Below are 16,165 nucleotides of genomic sequence, written 5' to 3' on the forward strand. Positions count from 1 at the left end.
GGTGTATAGATGTGGACCTCCAGGTGCAGGGGGTAGATTTTTTCCCTAAACTGTGGAGTTGGAAAAATGCAAGGATTTGTGCCATCTGTGTCAAAAAGCATGCGTGGTAGAAAAGTACGCCTCGCAGATTAGCGGTTTGGAGAGCCATCCATGTCCACGTCGAATGGCTTTCAGATAAGCGTCCTAGCCAATGCCAGGCCGTCTACACTGTGCAGAAAACGCCGCCTTGCACGCTCACCTTTTTTGCCAACTCCAGCCCCTGATATATTGTGGCAGCAGCCACATCAAGGCTGTGCTCCAAGCGTACAGAACGCTTTCACCAGGATTTTGCAACCAGCGCCACTGTTTGAAGATATATAAGATGCACTTCACATCTAGTAGATACACACTTATTTCAAGTATGGTAAAGGAAGACTCGGTCATCGTTTCGAATGAGAGCGCACATTCTTCAGATGAGAGCCTAGATCTGACCGACGCCCCAAATCCCTTTTTGGATCCTGCCATAGAACGCAAGTTCAGACAGATCTACGAGGAAAGCGAGTACGAGTGTCGTCATCGGCTGGATCCGGAGTTCACCTGGACGAAGAAAGAGGAGCGCAAAGTTCTGTGGAAGCTCGAATACCGCGTTACTTTTCTCGCCTGCTTCATGTTTGCTGCCTTGCAGGTCGATAGAGGTAATTTAGCGCAGGCTGTGTCGGACAACCTGTTGGACGACCTCAACCTCACCACCAACCAGTACAACACTGGCAACACCATTTTCTACCTGTGTTTCCTGTGTATGGAGCTGCCATCGCAGCTGATCTCCAAGAGACTGGGGGCTGACGTCTGGATTCCTCTCCAGATGTGTGCCTGGTCGATCGTCACTATCTGCCAGTTCTGGCTCAAGGGCAAGCACAGTTTCTACGCGTGTCGTGCTCTTCTGGGAATTTTCGAGGGAGGCTTCATTCCAGACCTGGTTCTGTGGATGTCCTATTTTTTCACTGCCAGCGAGCTTTCCATCAGACTGAGTTTTTTCTGGACCAGTTTGTCGCTGTCGCAAATTATTTCCGCTTTCGAGGCCTACGGACTGCTCCACCTGCGTGGGCATGCGGGCAAGGGAGGCTGGGCATGGCTTTTCATGGTGGAAGGTCTTTCGACGCTCGCCATTGGAATTGTTTCGTGGTTCCTGATGGTGCCTAGTGCTGTGCAGACTAAGAAGCCATGGAACAAAAAGGGATGGTTCACCGAGAGAGAGGAGAAAATCGTCGTGAATAGGATCCTCAGAGACGACCCTACCAAGGGCGACATGCACAACCGTCAAGGACTGACCCTCAAGATGATCTGGACCGCTCTGATGGACTACAACTTGTGGCCTATTTACTTCATTGGTCTGATCGCGTACATTCCTGTCAATACTGTCACGGCGTACCTGACTCTGGTTCTCAAGAGCTCTGGATTCGGCACCTTCGATGTCAACCTGCTCACGATTCCATACAATGTGCTCCACATTATTTTGCTGCTGCTGATCACGTGGCTTTCCGAGAAAATTAACGAGAGACTGCTGCTTTCGCTGGTGCAACCCTTCTACTCGGTTCCGTTGATCGGTATTTTACGGTGGTGGAGCGGCTCGCTAGACAACAAATGGGGCACTTTTGCCGTCACAACGCTGCTCCTCGGTGTGCCTTACATTCATGCAATGATGGTGTCGTTATGTTCGCGGAACTCCCAATCGATCAAGACCAGAACCGTTTCTGCGTCGCTGTACAATATGTTTGTGCAGGCGGGCTCTATTGTGTCATCCAACATCTACAGGACCTCGGACAAGCCATACTATCACGCGGGTAACACGGTGCTGTTCTGGATCTCGTTCTTGATGATCCCAACCCTGCTGCTGTCAAAGCTCTACTATGTGTACATGAACCGGAAAAGGGAAAGGATCTGGCAGGCAATGTCCGAAAAGGAAAGAGAGGACTACATTCTCAACTCGCAGGATGAAGGTTCGGCAAGACTAACGTTCCGGTTTGCCCATTGAATAGAAACAGAATATTAATTCGTCGAGTTTTTCCGTGACGTCAAGTAGAGTACATATATATTGCTGTTGAACTTTGTCTGTTGAACGGTGCCGGGTGTGTCCAACAAAATAAAAAAAATTTGTAGGGCGGCGCACCTCAATAAGCCTACGCGTAGCGAGCCAGCGCAGTGCGCAGAAAATATTTTGATTTAAATTAGACGTCTATGTCTTGTTGAGAGAGCTCAAAAAGAACGGTGTTTGGATTACGGTAAGTGGGAAGACGTGGACGAAGCACAGGCACAGCCGGGACGGCGAACAACTGCGCAACTGTCTAATTGGGGCGAATTGGCATTCAGGGGTGGATCTCTGCTCAGCACAAGATGCTGCTCTTTATCTCCCGCTGTCTTGCCAAAAACTGTGTCGAGCGCTCTTACGGATAGACACAGAACTGATAAATCATACTCTTGTGGTCTGTTTTCCTGGCAAATTTCTGTCTAGAGGACTGGCTCGTCCCCCGGCCGTGCTGTGTTTTTCTTCCACCCATAGAATATATTTTCCATGACTAATGCTAAGATTATTTAGGCTCTCTAAATTCGCTACTCGACCCTTAGCAACGATGACAGCCTCATACAAACCAAAGCATGCAACTCTTCCCAAGCATTTTTTGGGACTTAATTCCGTCGAAGTCGCAGAGCCCTCTGAGGTGAAGGACTTTGTCGTCAAACACGAAGGACACACAGTTATTCAGAAAGTGCTGATTGCCAACAATGGTATCGCAGCCGTGAAAGAAATCCGCTCGGTGAGAAAATGGGCATACGAGACATTTGGCAACGAAAGAGCCATCCAATTCGTCGCCATGGCCACTCCCGAGGACCTCGACTCTAATGCCGATTACATCAGAATGGCCGACCAGTACGTCGAAGTTCCTGGAGGAACGAACAACAACAACCATGCCAACGTGGACCTGATTGTCGAGATTGCAGAGAGAACCAAAGTAGACGCTGTCTGGGCCGGCTGGGGACATGCCTCCGAAAACCCAGAGCTGCCAGAGAAGCTGGCTGCGTCCCCACGCAAAATCGTCTTTATTGGTCCGCCAGGGTCTGCCATGAGATCGCTTGGTGACAAGATTTCTTCAACGATTGTGGCCCAGCACGCCAAGGTGCCGTGTATTCCGTGGTCTGGAACCGGCGTCGACAAGGTCACCGTCGACGAGCACGGAATCGTGTCTGTCGACGCCGAAACCTATGCCAAGGGATGCTGTGAGGGTCCTGAGGATGGTCTTCGGAAGGCCAAGGAAATCGGGTTTCCAGTTATGATCAAGGCCTCCGAAGGAGGAGGAGGCAAAGGTATCAGAAAGGTCGAGAAGGAGGAAGATTTCATCACCTTGTACCACCAGGCCGCTAGCGAGATCCCAGGATCGCCGATTTTCATCATGCAGCTGGCCGGCTCCGCCAGACATTTGGAAGTGCAGCTGCTGGCCGATCAGTACGGAAACAACATCTCACTCTTTGGCAGAGACTGTTCTGTGCAGAGAAGACACCAGAAGGTCATTGAGGAAGCGCCAGTGACAATCGCCAAAGAAGACACATTCAGACAGATGGAGGCAGCTGCCGTCAGACTGGGAAAATTGGTCGGCTACGTTTCTGCCGGTACTGTAGAGTACCTTTATTCGTATGAAGACGACAAGTTCTACTTTTTGGAGCTGAACCCTAGATTGCAAGTCGAACACCCAACAACTGAGATGGTTTCTGGCGTGAATCTGCCTGCCACGCAGCTGCAAATCGCCATGGGTATTCCTCTGCACAGAATCAGAGACATTCGATTATTCTACGGGGCCGACCCTCACACCGCCACAGAGATCGACTTTGAGTTCAAGAACGAGAACAGCGTGACGTCGCAGCGCCGTCCTATCCCCAAGGGCCATTGTACAGCCTGCCGTATCACCTCAGAGGACCCCGGCGAGGGATTCAAGCCCTCGAGTGGTACGCTGCACGAGCTGAACTTCCGGTCTTCATCCAACGTGTGGGGTTACTTTTCGGTCAGTAACCAGTCCTCGATCCACTCCTTCTCCGACACGCAATTCGGTCACATTTTCGCGTTTGGAGAAAATAGACAGGCGTCGAGAAAACACATGGTGGTTGCATTGAAAGAGCTCAGCATCAGAGGTGATTTCAAGACGACCGTCGAGTATCTGATCAAGCTGCTAGAGTCTCCAGATTTCGAGAACAACACCATCACCACTGGCTGGCTGGACGAGCTGATCAGCAAGAAACTCACGTCGGAGAGACCCGACCCTCACGTTGCTGTGATCTGCGGTGCCGTCACCAAGGCCCACCAGGCGTGCGAGGAAAACAAAAAGGAGTACATTGCCTGTCTTGAGAAGGGACAGGTGCCGGCAAAGGAGCTGCTCAAGACCATTTTCAACGTCGACTTCATTTACGAGGGCCAGAAATACACTTTCACGTGTGCCAAGGCGGCAGAGGACATGTTCAGCTTGTTCATCAACGGCTCCAGGTGCGTGACGAAGGTCAAGGCCCTCGCTGACGGCGGTCTGCTGGTTGCTCTAAGCGGCAAGTCGCATTCTGTCTACTGGAAAGAGGAGGTCGGGGCTACCAGAATCTCTGTAGACGGCAAGACCTGCTTGCTAGAGGACGAGAATGACCCTACCCAGCTGAGAACGCCGTCTCCAGGTAAGCTTGTGCGATATCTGGTGGAGAACGGCGGACACGTGACGGCAGGCAAGCCGTTTGCCGAGGTCGAGGTGATGAAGATGTTCATGCCGTTGGTTGCTCAGGAGAACGGTATTGTGCAGCTGTTGAAGCAGCCGGGATCCACTCTGGCTGCGGGCGACATTTTGGCCATTTTATCTCTGGACGATCCGTCCAGAGTGAAGCATGCTCTGCCGTTTGACGGCACTCTTCCAGACCTGGGCGACCCGATTGTTATCGGTACTCGCCCTGTGCACAAGTACCACAAGCTGCTGAACGTGTTGACCAACATTCTGGCCGGTTTCGACAACCAGGTGGTGATGAACGCCACGCTGACGGACCTGATCCAAATACTAAAGGACCCAGAGTTGCCATACTCTGAGTGGCAGAACGTGATATCTGCTTTGCACTCGCGTCTGCCGGCCAAATTGGACCAGCAGCTGACTGAGCTGATTGAGAGAAGTCACAGAAGAAAGGCAGAGTTCCCTGCCAGACAGGTTTTGAAGCTGTTTGAGAAGGCCAGAGCAGAGGGCCAGCTCGGAGCGCTTCTAGAGCAGGCCATCGAGCCACTTCTTGAGATTGCCCACGGCTACCTAGAGGGCCTGGAGAACCACGAGTTCTTTGTGTTTGCCAAGCTTCTGATGGAGTACTACAATATTGAGAGTCTATTTAGCGGTGAGAACACGAGACTCGACGACGTGATTCTGAGACTTAGAGATGAGAACAAGAACGATCTAAGCAAGGTGGTGACGTATGCGCTGTCGCACTCGAGAATCGGCGCCAAAAACAACCTTATTGTCGCCATTCTCGACAAGTACAGACCGGTTTTGCAAGAGAATCCAGAGGCACTTCGAATTTTCAAGGGGCCTTTGAAGAAAATTGTCGAGCTTGATAGCCGGGCAACCGCCAAGGCCACGCTCAAGGCCAAGGAGGTTCTCATTCTCTGCTCGCTGCCATCCATCAAGGAGAGATCTGACCAGTTGGAGCATATTTTAAGGACGTCTGTTGTGGAGACGAGGTACGGCGAGACCACTGCTGCAAAGCACAGACTTCCAGATATGGAGGTTATCCGTGACGTGATCGATTCCAACTACGTTGTGTTTGACGTGCTGACGCAGTTCCTGTGTTCTGCGGACCCATGGATCGCTGCTGCTGCGGCAGAGGTGTACATCAGAAGGGCCTACAGAGCGTATTCGGTGAAGGAAGTCAAACACCATCTTTCGTCGTCAAACAGCTCTCCTGTGGTGTCCTGGCGATTCCAGCTGCCTGCGCTGTCGACAGCAGCGTACAATTCTGTTCCCGACTCCATCAGAAACTCCAAATCCACGTCGATGAACAGGGCCGTCTCCGTGTCAGACTTGACGTTCATGATCAATAAGGACGACTCGCAGCCTCTGCGGACGGGTATTCTCGTTCCGGCTGGCCATTTGGATGATGTGGAGGACATGCTCAGCAGAGGCTTGGAGCTGGCAGAAGTCGGCGCGGGACAAGACCCGATCAACGTGTGCAACGTCTTTGTGCAGTCGACGGAGGGCTACGACACCGAGGAAGAGGTTTTGAAGCAGATGGCCGAAATCGTCGACTCGATGAGGCACGAGCTACACGACGCCCTGATCAGAAGACTCACGTTTGTGCTGACCGACCACGTTGGCACGTATCCAAAGTACTACACGTTCAAATACTCTGACGGTGCGTACATTGAGGACCAGGTCATCAGACACATCGAGCCGGCAATGGCGTTCCAGCTGGAGCTTGGTAGACTGTCAAACTTCCACATCAAGCCGGTGCAGACCGCCAACAGAAACATCCATGTGTACGAGGCGGTGGCCAAGAATTCGTCGGGCATTGATAAGCGGTATTTCACCAGGGGAATTATCCGCACGGGCTCGATCAAAGATGACATCACGGCGCCCGAGTACCTGACTTCCGAGGCCCACAGACTTATGAGCGACATTCTGGATGCTCTTGAGATCATTGACACCTCCAACACCGACCTTAACCACATCTTCATCAATTTCTCGGCCGTCTTCAACATCACGCCCGAGGACGTGAGAAACGCGTTCGGCGGCTTCCTTGAACGGTTCGGCAGAAGACTCTGGAGACTCAGAGTCACCGGCGCGGAGATCAGAATCATGTGCACGGACCCAGAGACAGGCGTGCCGTTCCCTCTCAGAGCCATCATCAACAACGTCAGCGGCTACGTCGTCAAATCTGAAATGTACATTGAGGAGCGCAACGCCAACGGCGAGTGGATCTTCAAGTCCCTGGGCACTCCGGGAGCCATGCATCTCAGGGCCATCTCCACCCCCTACCCAACCAAGGAGTGGCTGCAACCAAAGAGACAGAAGGCCCACAGCCTGGGAACCACGTACGTGTACGATTTCCCAGAGCTTTTCAGACAGGCAGTGCACTCACTGTGGCAGAAATATGACCCTAGTGCGAAAGTGGGTGATGACGTCTTCAGTTACCTCGAGATCATCACCGACGAGGCCGGAAACTTGACTGAGGTCGAAAGAGAACCGGGAGCAAACACCATCGGTATGGTTGGTTTCAAGATGACCGCCAAGACACCAGAATACCCAAGAGGAAGACAGTTTGTGGTGATTGCCAACGACATCACGTTCAAGATTGGCTCGTTTGGTCCAAAGGAGGACGTTTTCTTCCACAAGTGCACCGAGCTGGCCAGAAGTGCGGGAATCCCTAGAATCTACCTCTCTGCCAACTCTGGTGCCAGAATGGGCATGGCTGAGGAGCTTATTCCTTACTACAAGGTCAACTGGATCGACCCCTCGAGGCCAGAAAAAGGTTTCACGTATCTGTACCTGACCTCTGAAGACCTGGCCGAGCTTGAAAAGACCGGCAAGGGCGGCTCCGTCATCACAGAAAGAGTTGTCGAGAACGGCGAGGAGCGTCACGTGATCACGGCCATTGTCGGTGTGGAGGACGGGCTCGGAGTGGAGTGTTTGAAAGGGTCTGGTCTGATTGCCGGTGGCACGGCCCGAGCATACAGAGACATCTTCACGCTGACACTGGTCACGTGCAGATCTGTTGGTATCGGCGCCTACTTGGTGAGACTTGGCCAGAGAGCCATTCAAGTTGAAGGACAACCTATCATTCTGACGGGTGCTCCGGCCATCAACAAGGTTTTGGGCAGAGAGGTTTACTCGTCCAACTTGCAACTTGGAGGCACGCAGATCATGTACAGAAACGGTGTATCGCATATGACCGCAAGAGATGATCTGCAGGGTGTGGAGAAAATCATGGAGTGGCTGTCGTATGTGCCTGCCAAACGCGGGCTTCCTGTTCCGATTTTGGAGTCACGTGAGGATCCATGGGACAGAGACGTTGTTTACAGACCGGTGAAGAACGAGCCGTATGACGTGAGATGGCTGATTGCGGGAAGGGAGACCGAGGACGGCTTTGAGCCTGGTCTTTTCGACCGCGACTCGTTCCAGGAGGCTCTTGCCGGCTGGGCCAGAGGTGTGGTTATTGGAAGGGCCCGTCTGGGTGGTATTCCAATGGGAGTGATTAGTGTGGAGACCAGAACCGTGGACAACCTTATTCCTGCGGACCCTGCCAATCCGAACTCGACCGAGCTGCTGATTCAGGAGCCGGGCCAGGTTTGGCATCCAAACTCGGCCTTCAAGACGGCACAGGCCATCAGAGACTTCAACAACGGAGAACAGCTGCCGTTGATGATCATCGGAAACTGGAGAGGTTTTTCTGGAGGCCAGAGAGACATGTACAACGAGATCCTCAAATACGGTTCGTACATTGTGGACGCGCTTGTGGACTTCAAGCAGCCGATCTTCATCTACGTTCCTCCTACTGGTGAACTGAGAGGCGGATCGTGGGTTGTTGTGGACGCCACCATCAATAAGGACATGATGGAGATGTATGCAGACGTGGACGCTCGTGGAGGCATCTTAGAGCCCGCTGGTGCGGTCAACATCAAATACAGAGAAAACAAGCTGGTGGTCACGATGGACCGCCTGGACGACAAGTGCAAGAGGCTCCGTCAGCAGCTGTCTGCCGAGGGTCTTGCCGACGAAGAGAAGACTAAGCTCACCAAGGAGTTGAGCGAAAGACATCGGGAATTGATGCCTGTTTACTCGCAGATTGCCGTGCAATTTGCCGACCTTCACGACAGATGCGGACGCATGCTTGCGAAGGGCGTGATCCGGAAAGCTCTGGAGTGGACTGACTCTCGTCGCTTCTTCTTCTGGCGTGTGAGAAGAAGACTAAACGATGAGTACCTGATTGCCAAAATTGCCGAGCAGCTGCCACAATCGACCAGATTGGAGAGGGTTGCCAGACTAAACTCGTGGTATCCATCTTCGCTGGATCTCGAGGACGACAGAGCCGTTGCCACCTGGACCGAGGACAACCACAAGCTCTTGGAGAACAACCTCAAGAAACTGAAGGGAGATGCGGTCAAACAGACTCTGGCCAGACTGTTCCGCACCGACATGAAACACACAGCCGAGGGGCTTTCGGAGATCCTGTCTCTGTTGCCTGCGGAGGACCGTGAGGCGATTTTGAAAGAGCTGAAGCACTAATCAAAATTACATTCTGTTGATATGTTAAATAAATTAAATATCCTAATCTTTTTACCTGTTCTATTAAGTCCCAAAATCTTTTTTAAAGGCGCTAGCGACCGATCCGCTTTTTATTGCTTTGCTTTGCTAATGAGATTTGCAGAATTCTTGGTGGTGTTTGCCACGTTAGGCGGGGGGATGGCTGCACCGGTGGAGTCTCTGGCCGGGACCCAACGGTATCTGGTGCAAATGAAGGAGCGGTTCACCACAGAGAAGCTGTGTGCTTTGGACGACAAGATCAAGAGTCTGAGTCATTTCCGAGACGGCATCGACAGGAATTTTTCCTTTGGCAACTTCGAGGCCTTCTCGGGCAAGTTCAGCAAGGAGGCGTTGCTCAGAATGGCTTCCAACCCAATGGTTGCAAAAATCGTGCCCGATAGCCAGGTCGAAGCCGTCGACATCGAGGTCGAGACAAACGCTCCATCGCATCTGGTCCGACTGTCGCAGGACAACCCCATCAGCCCAGATGACACCGAGTATTTCTATGACTCCGACTACTTGGGACAGAACGTGAATGCATATATCATCGACAGCGGAGTGTTTGTGGACCATCCGCAGTTCGAAGGACGAGCCGTCAATGGACCCAACTTCAGCGACGACGTTTCAAACACAGACTTTGTGGGCCACGGTACACATGTTGCTGGAATCATCGGGTCCAAGCATTTTGGCGTTGCAAAAAAAATCAACCTCATCAGTGTAAAAGTTCTCGACAGATACGGTCAGGGCTCACTGTCGTCGGTCATTGCTGGATTGGAATACGCCGTGAAACACCACAGGGAGCACGAGAACACGCCGGGACTGGCCAATTTGTCGCTTGGAGCGGCCAAGAGCTCTGTGCTGGACGACGCCGTCAAGGCAGCCTATGAGAGCGGCCTGGTGATTGTGGTTGCAGCAGGAAACAGCAACATCGACGCCTGCAATACGTCGCCGGCCGGCTCGCCCTACGCGTATACTGTGGGTGCAATCGACGACTCACAGGACAAAATCGCTAGTTTTTCCAACTGGGGCAGGTGCGTCAATATTTTTTCCAGTGGAGTGGATATCAAAAGCCTGTCTAACAGCAAAACCAATCTGAAGAAAATTCAGACACTGAGCGGCACTTCGATGGCCAGTCCTGTTGCTGCGGGGCTGATTGGCGTGCTGCTCAGCAAGGGTGTGTCACACGATGAGATTGTCTCCGAAATGGAGGAGTTGTCGATCAACGGGGCTGTTCCAAGAATCAGCCTGCTTTTGCGGCCAGGAAGCCCCAATAGAATAGCGTCGAACGGCATTAGAGAGTACGACTTCGACATGATGCGGCTGTCCAACAGCAGCGCCACAAACGGCACTGCGATTAGAGCGTAAGTAGAATGCAGGTGAATATATGAGCCGGATGTTTAGCGGTGCGGCTGGTGCGTGAAGCTGATCACGAGTCTTCCGGAGCGTGCGTTGTACGACACAAAAATCAGCGAGTGGCACGGCGTCTTGGGCGGGCTCTGGTCCACTGGCGACGATTGCAAAGCCATGAGTTCGGAGTCGATATCGTCGTTCTGAAAAAGCATGTCTATTTCGTTTACGCATTTGAGACACTCTCGTACTCTCATCTGAACAGGGTCACAGTATTTGCTGGAGAATTCAGACTCTGTCTGGTACTTGAAGTCGTAGCCCGTTGCCTTGCTTATAGCAAGAATGTATTTTTCGTACAATCGGAGGAGGACCGTTGCGGGTGTTTTTTCTTTGGTGGCCGTCTGTGCAAGAAGCCTTGTGTGCGGCTCATTCGTCGTAAACACTAAGTTGCGCAGCTCCTGTTCGTGATTGAGTTGGAGCAGCTGGAGATAGTAGTCGAGTGATTTGATGACTCCGTCTGTGTTTTCGCACGGAGAACATAGGTCGTCGAGGCCGTTAGTGTTCTGGCCGCAGCAAACACACACAGATGGAGGCCGCCACAAATTCGGCTCGCCGATGGCGTTTCTCTGGTTACCCTGGTGCAGAAAATGCATGCGCTGCTCGTGCTCGGCCAGCGAGTCTGCCAGAGACTGTGTCTGAGTGTCGTGCTCGGCCAGCGAGTCTTTCTCGAGCCCCGACTCGGCCTGCTCGGGAGACGGCGCGGTAGACGACTGCAGCACATCGGGTGTCGTCTCGCGTGGCTGTTCGGATTTTGTGCGCGGAGTGTCGACAGCAGTCGCCGACTCCAAATCAGTCTCCATGCCTCTAATCTGCTGGATCATGTCGTACTCCTCTCTGTTTTTGATGACGCTGTGTTTCGACCCACGCCGCTTCTGCGCTCGCTCAATCACGCGGCATGGGTTGCACGTCTTGAATTGCAAGTGTTCAGGCGTCTCAGACACCAGCCTCTTGCGCTTGCATCGCCGGCATGTGATGGGTTTGCCGTTGACGTAGACATATTCCGACTCTGAGCCCTGGCTAGAGTTGTTGTACGCATTGAGCCGCGCAAGAATACGCTCATTGGTCAATTCCGAAGCCACCTTCATGTCTAGTTAATAGGGGACCGAGGGTGTATGCATCTGCTACAACAAGTTTTTTTTTGTTAAATTATTTATTATGCTCCAGGCCGATCGACCCGTCGTCTATTTAAATAATTGGAATAGGTAGATCTAAAACACAAAAAACCCTTCCTCCTCTAAGTACAAGACTATCTTCTGGATCGCAGTGTTGATCGGCAGAGAGCCAAGGTCCACGCGGATCTCCGCGTCGGCAGGCACCTCATAGCCTTCGATGTCCTTTCTGGAAGTCTGGAAGTATCCTCTTCTGTCGTTAGCCTCGCACACGGCCCTAGGCGTCTCAACAGACACCACGACAAAAGTGCCGGACTTGGCGACAGTGGTTCTGATGGCAGACAACTCGGCGTTCGAAACGACCTCCTCGTTGTTCACCACAATCACGCCGGCACCAGACCTCACCAGCTCGCCAACAACAAAACTGACTGCCCCACTGCCGATCTTGGCCGCATCCAGCAGCGTGATGTGTCTGCCGCCAGAAAACTGGTTGAACGTGGCCTGCAGAGCATAACTCAGGGCCTCGACGCCCGAGTTCGGCAGACCCTGCAAATACAGGGCGAAACCCTGGGTCTGTCTTGGAGGATAAGCGGTTCTCAGGATCTTGACCACCTCAGGGTACGAGAACCACTCTGGGATGTGGGTGCCTTCTCTCAAACGCTTTCTGAGCTCGGTTCCGGAGATGTTGAGCGTCTTGGTGCCATCTGGAATGCTGTCGATAGGAGCATATCTGGCCTCGTCGGGCAGATAAGTGACCATTCTGAACGGAACGACCTCTATCTCCAGCTCGGTGGAAAATCTCTCCACGAGTTCCTGGGCGTCGTATGGACCATAGAAAGGAACCCCCTTCGAGTTGGATCCTGGTCCCGCGTGGTCTCTGCCAACAATGAAGTGCGTGGCGCCATAGTTCTTTCTGATAATGGAGTGCCATAGAGCCTCTCTGTCTCCGGCCATTCTCATAGCCAATGGCAGCAGAGCAAGCTGCGCCATGCCGTTCGGATACTTCTTGATGATCTCCTGGTACACCTTCACTCTGGTGTGGTGGTCGATGTCGCCCGGCTTGGTTAGCCCAACCACGGGGTGGATCAGTAGGTTAGCCAGCTTGTCTCTGGCAGCACGCACCGTCAGCTCTCTGTGGGCCCTGTGCATTGGGTTTCTGGTCTGGAACGCCACCACCTTGGACCAGTGCTTGTTGGCAAACTCTGAACGCAGCTGGGCCGGGGTCTTTCTGAGCTCGGTGTAGTCGTAGTGCTTTGGCGCATTGATGGCCTGTAATGCGCCACCAATGTAAACCTCACCAGCCACATCGAACAGGTAGCGGATAGCAGGATGCTCGGGGTCGCCTCTGAACACCTCCTTGGCCTCAAGCTGCTTGTCTGGGGTGTAGATATCCCCGATAGTGAGAATGGCCAATGCAAGGTCATCTCTAGGGTCTCTCAGCACAACTCTGTCGCCAGACTTGAACTGCGAGCTCACCTGCTTCGAAACGTCCAGCGTGATTGGGATGGGCCAGACCTCGCCAGTAGAAAGACGCATCTTGTGAACGACAGAAGTGTAGTCGGCCTCGTTGAGGAAACCGGTCAAGGGAGAAAATCCTCCAACGAGGATCAGCTCGAGGTCGCACAGCTGTCTGTCAGTCAAAGAAAGAGACTTGAGGGTGGCAGCCTCGGCGATTAGCTCACTCTTGATTGGCGCATCGCGTTGCAACAGGTCTTGGAGGACACCTCCGTGGGGAACGAGCATTCTGGGAGGAGAGTCGATCAACTTTTGGTCAACTTTTCACTAGAGGCTTGCACTTTGTCGTCGGTACTGATAAAATTGCACGTGACTCGGAGAAAGAAGCCACTGTAAATTTTTCAGAATTTTTTTTCCATTGATGCACGTCTAGAGCTGCACAGCCCTGAAGTCGGTCTGCTCCAGATGGTACAGGTCTCTGCACTCGACGATGCGCAGCTCGCACTCCTTCATGGATGTGGCGTCGCCGATCTTTCCCTGCACCGTTACTCCAAGCCTTTCAACGCACATCCGCTGTGTTTTGGCCAGCACGCGCGACATCACGCTCTGCACCTGGTTCGTCGCCAGCACCACGTCCTGAAGTCTGAACAGTCTGTCCAGCAGCAGCGCAGAAAAGAGGTCGCCAACGCCGGTGAAGTAAGAGTCCAATTTGGGGATTTCGAACAAAATAGGCCCGTCTGCGTCTTTGGAAGAGACACAGCAGTAGATACAGCCTTTGGCCTCTAACCCGAGCTGCTGTGCGCTCAGAAACAGCGACGAGATCACCACGTGTTTGATCTGGTGTTCTGTATGCAAGGTGGCAAGGGCGCGTCGCAGGTCGTCGCGGCCGGTGATCTTGAAGTCCAGCAGCAGCTCGAGCTCGAGCTGGTTCGGCGTGATCACGTCCACGAGGCCGCTGTGCACCAGCTGTCGATAAACAGGAATCACGTCCTCGCTCACGTATATCTGGCCGTCGTCGCCCATGACCGGATCCAGCAGCCAGAGACACTCGGGACGGCTTTTTTTGACGGCCTTGCACATCTGGCCGACGGCGGCCAACGAGCTCGCGCCGTGGATGTATCCTGTGAGCAGCGCGTCGTACTGGACATTTATGTCGCACAGCCCGGCGTAGATCTCGGCCAGTTGGTCGCCAGCGACCACCTCTCCGTGGACACTGCCGTACCCCGTGTGGTTTGAGAAATTGACCGTGTTGAGCACGTCGACGTTCCAGCCGAGCGTCTGAAGCGGGAATGTGGCGGCCTTGTTCCCCACGTAACCGTGGGCAACGTGCGACTGGATCGAGAGGAGCTGCATGAATTGAATAGTCGATAAGATAAGGTCGTCGTCAAGGGAAGATTATTCACCTGTTGGGGGGCTAGCACGAAAAATGGAGGCTCAGTGGAACACAAACCTCTCGCGGCCTCTAATGCTCTATCCGTGTTCTGTTTTGTGTGTGCCAATTGTGCGACGCTTCAGCACACCTTTTGTTCGCAAATATTGTAAAAAAAATTAACAACATGTAAAAACGGGTGGTCGCGAAGTCACCGGCTGCAGCCGCTCCACAATCACCGTTTTCGTCCCCACGCTAACCAGCTGGATTCCCTGATCCAGGATGCTGGTGTTTCCCTCCTCCCACTTGGACTCATCGATCTTGCCGGACAAATACGAGTTCCAGTTGTTCTGCAGGTCTTTGCCGACGGGAATGGAGCTGTCGGTGATCGAGGACTCCATCGCGTTCACAATCATCGGGATCGGGTTGGTGAACGGCACCTCGATCTCAGAGTCCTCCACCAGCATGCGTGGCTTGCGTGCCAGGTCCAGCGGGCTCTGGCCCGGCACCAGCAACGTTTGCACCACGTTCCAAGCCTGTCCCTTCAGTACAGCCAGTTGTTTGCGAAACATGCGCTCTTTGAAGCCCGGGTCGCGGCTCAGCATCTCGCGCAACAGAACGCTCGTGTCCTCCCACCACGCCTTCGAGGTCAGCAGGGGCAGAAAATGGTTTCTTGTCTGCACAGAGAAGGGCTGGCCAATGATGGAGATTGGAAGAAACAGCCATCCAAAGGGGAACGACCGCCACTCGTTTGGATGCTTCCATGGCAGCGACAGCCCGTTGTCGATGGCCCCGAGCCGGACCTGCGCGCGGCCGTTCTCGTGCTCTATCTTGAGCATCCAGTTGTCAAGGCCACGGTCGGTGTTTCTGACGATGAAGTCGAGAATGACAAGTTTTTCGATCTCCCGCTGTAGTTGCGAAAGCGTGTCTGCGGTCCATTCGAACGTTCCGGCGGTCTGGGTGGTGGCTGTTTGTGCCGGGCCCTGATGCGGGAGCGGGTGTCTTCTGAAAAATTCGTCTGCCCCCACGTAGCCGTCCAAATACAGCTGGAAGGAGCCGACCTTGTGTCTGGGCTTCTTCTTGCGCAGCACGTAGCCGATTTTCTCGTAGAAGGGATAGTAGAAGCTGTCTGACGAGAGTGTCACGATATCTGTGTAAGGGACTATGTGGGTCTGAAGCTGGCGGTCCAGCAGACTGGTAGCACTCTCGGCGATGTAGCCCGTGTTGGGAATCAGACAAGAGCGGCCAAAGAAGCACGGAAAGAAGTTTCTGTGGATCCATTTGGTCATTTTTGGCGACAGCGGTCCGTACGGCTCCTCGTCCTGGGGCTTGAACACGCCAATCGGCTCGTAGTTGGCGTTGTACACATAGTACGAGCCCGACGAGCCTGACGAGATCAGGCGCGGCTTGATGCCAAGCTCAATGGCAGCCGCGCCACTCGCGACGATCCGCTCGAAGTCCTGCTTTGTGGTGGGCCCTGAATCCAGGAACCCGGCCGCGGGCAGCTTCTCCAGCGGGTGGATATCTGGAGGGGCGCGGAAGACGGAATA

The 16,165-nt window shown here is 53.4% G+C and overlaps 7 protein-coding genes across 7 annotated transcripts; 3 read left to right on the forward strand and 4 right to left on the reverse strand.

Moving 5' to 3' along the window:
* Window positions 1-337: 337 nt before the first annotated feature.
* OGAPODRAFT_16496 (uncharacterized protein) lies at window positions 338-2,046 on the forward strand. The gene has a single exon (XM_018354471.1). The coding sequence runs from the start codon at window positions 362-364 to the stop codon at window positions 2,009-2,011; it is 1,650 nt and encodes a 549-aa protein (XP_018210580.1). The 5' UTR covers window positions 338-361; the 3' UTR covers window positions 2,012-2,046.
* A 637-nt stretch (window positions 2,047-2,683) lies between these two features.
* On the forward strand, window positions 2,684-11,791 carry OGAPODRAFT_16497 (uncharacterized protein). The gene has a single exon (XM_018354472.1). It carries the CDS (start codon window positions 4,476-4,478, stop codon window positions 9,255-9,257), a length of 4,782 nt encoding a protein of 1,593 aa, XP_018210581.1. The 5' UTR covers window positions 2,684-4,475; the 3' UTR covers window positions 9,258-11,791.
* Window positions 9,435-10,640, forward strand: OGAPODRAFT_48710 (uncharacterized protein; the record flags this gene model as incomplete). The annotated part of the gene is made up of 1 exon (XM_018355599.1): window positions 9,435-10,640. One exon carries the CDS (start codon window positions 9,435-9,437, stop codon window positions 10,638-10,640), a length of 1,206 nt encoding a protein of 401 aa, XP_018210582.1.
* OGAPODRAFT_13107 (uncharacterized protein) lies at window positions 11,049-11,767 on the reverse strand (the record flags this gene model as incomplete). Its single annotated transcript, XM_018353350.1, has 2 exons — window positions 11,049-11,104; window positions 11,257-11,767. The coding sequence occupies 2 exons, from the start codon at window positions 11,765-11,767 to the stop codon at window positions 11,049-11,051; spliced, it is 567 nt and encodes a 188-aa protein (XP_018210583.1).
* A 31-nt stretch (window positions 11,792-11,822) lies between the features above and the next one.
* On the reverse strand, window positions 11,823-15,712 carry OGAPODRAFT_16498 (uncharacterized protein). The gene has a single exon (XM_018354473.1). It carries the CDS (start codon window positions 13,532-13,534, stop codon window positions 11,891-11,893), a length of 1,644 nt encoding a protein of 547 aa, XP_018210584.1. The 5' UTR covers window positions 13,535-15,712; the 3' UTR covers window positions 11,823-11,890.
* OGAPODRAFT_49434 (uncharacterized protein) lies at window positions 13,676-14,599 on the reverse strand (the record flags this gene model as incomplete). The annotated part of the gene is made up of 1 exon (XM_018355629.1): window positions 13,676-14,599. The coding sequence occupies one exon, from the start codon at window positions 14,597-14,599 to the stop codon at window positions 13,676-13,678; it is 924 nt and encodes a 307-aa protein (XP_018210585.1).
* Window positions 14,795-15,904, reverse strand: OGAPODRAFT_13110 (uncharacterized protein; the record flags this gene model as incomplete). Its single annotated transcript, XM_018353351.1, has 1 exon — window positions 14,795-15,904. One exon carries the CDS (start codon window positions 15,902-15,904, stop codon window positions 14,795-14,797), a length of 1,110 nt encoding a protein of 369 aa, XP_018210586.1.
* Window positions 15,905-16,165: the final 261 nt, after the last annotated feature.

This window comes from Ogataea polymorpha (genome assembly GCF_001664045.1).
Source record: "Ogataea polymorpha strain NCYC 495 leu1.1 chromosome Unknown OGAPOscaffold_4, whole genome shotgun sequence".
NCBI lineage: Eukaryota > Fungi > Ascomycota > Pichiomycetes > Pichiales > Pichiaceae > Ogataea > Ogataea polymorpha.

Bases quoted from the DNA above. Each gene is read 5' to 3' on its own strand.
- OGAPODRAFT_16496 (XM_018354471.1), top strand. From the start codon at position 362: ATGCACTTCACATCTAGTAGATACACACTTATTTCAAGTATGGTAAAG.
- OGAPODRAFT_16497 (XM_018354472.1), top strand. From the start codon at position 4,476: ATGTTCAGCTTGTTCATCAACGGCTCCAGGTGCGTGACGAAGGTCAAG.
- OGAPODRAFT_16498 (XM_018354473.1), bottom strand. From the start codon at position 13,534: ATGCTCGTTCCCCACGGAGGTGTCCTCCAAGACCTGTTGCAACGCGAT.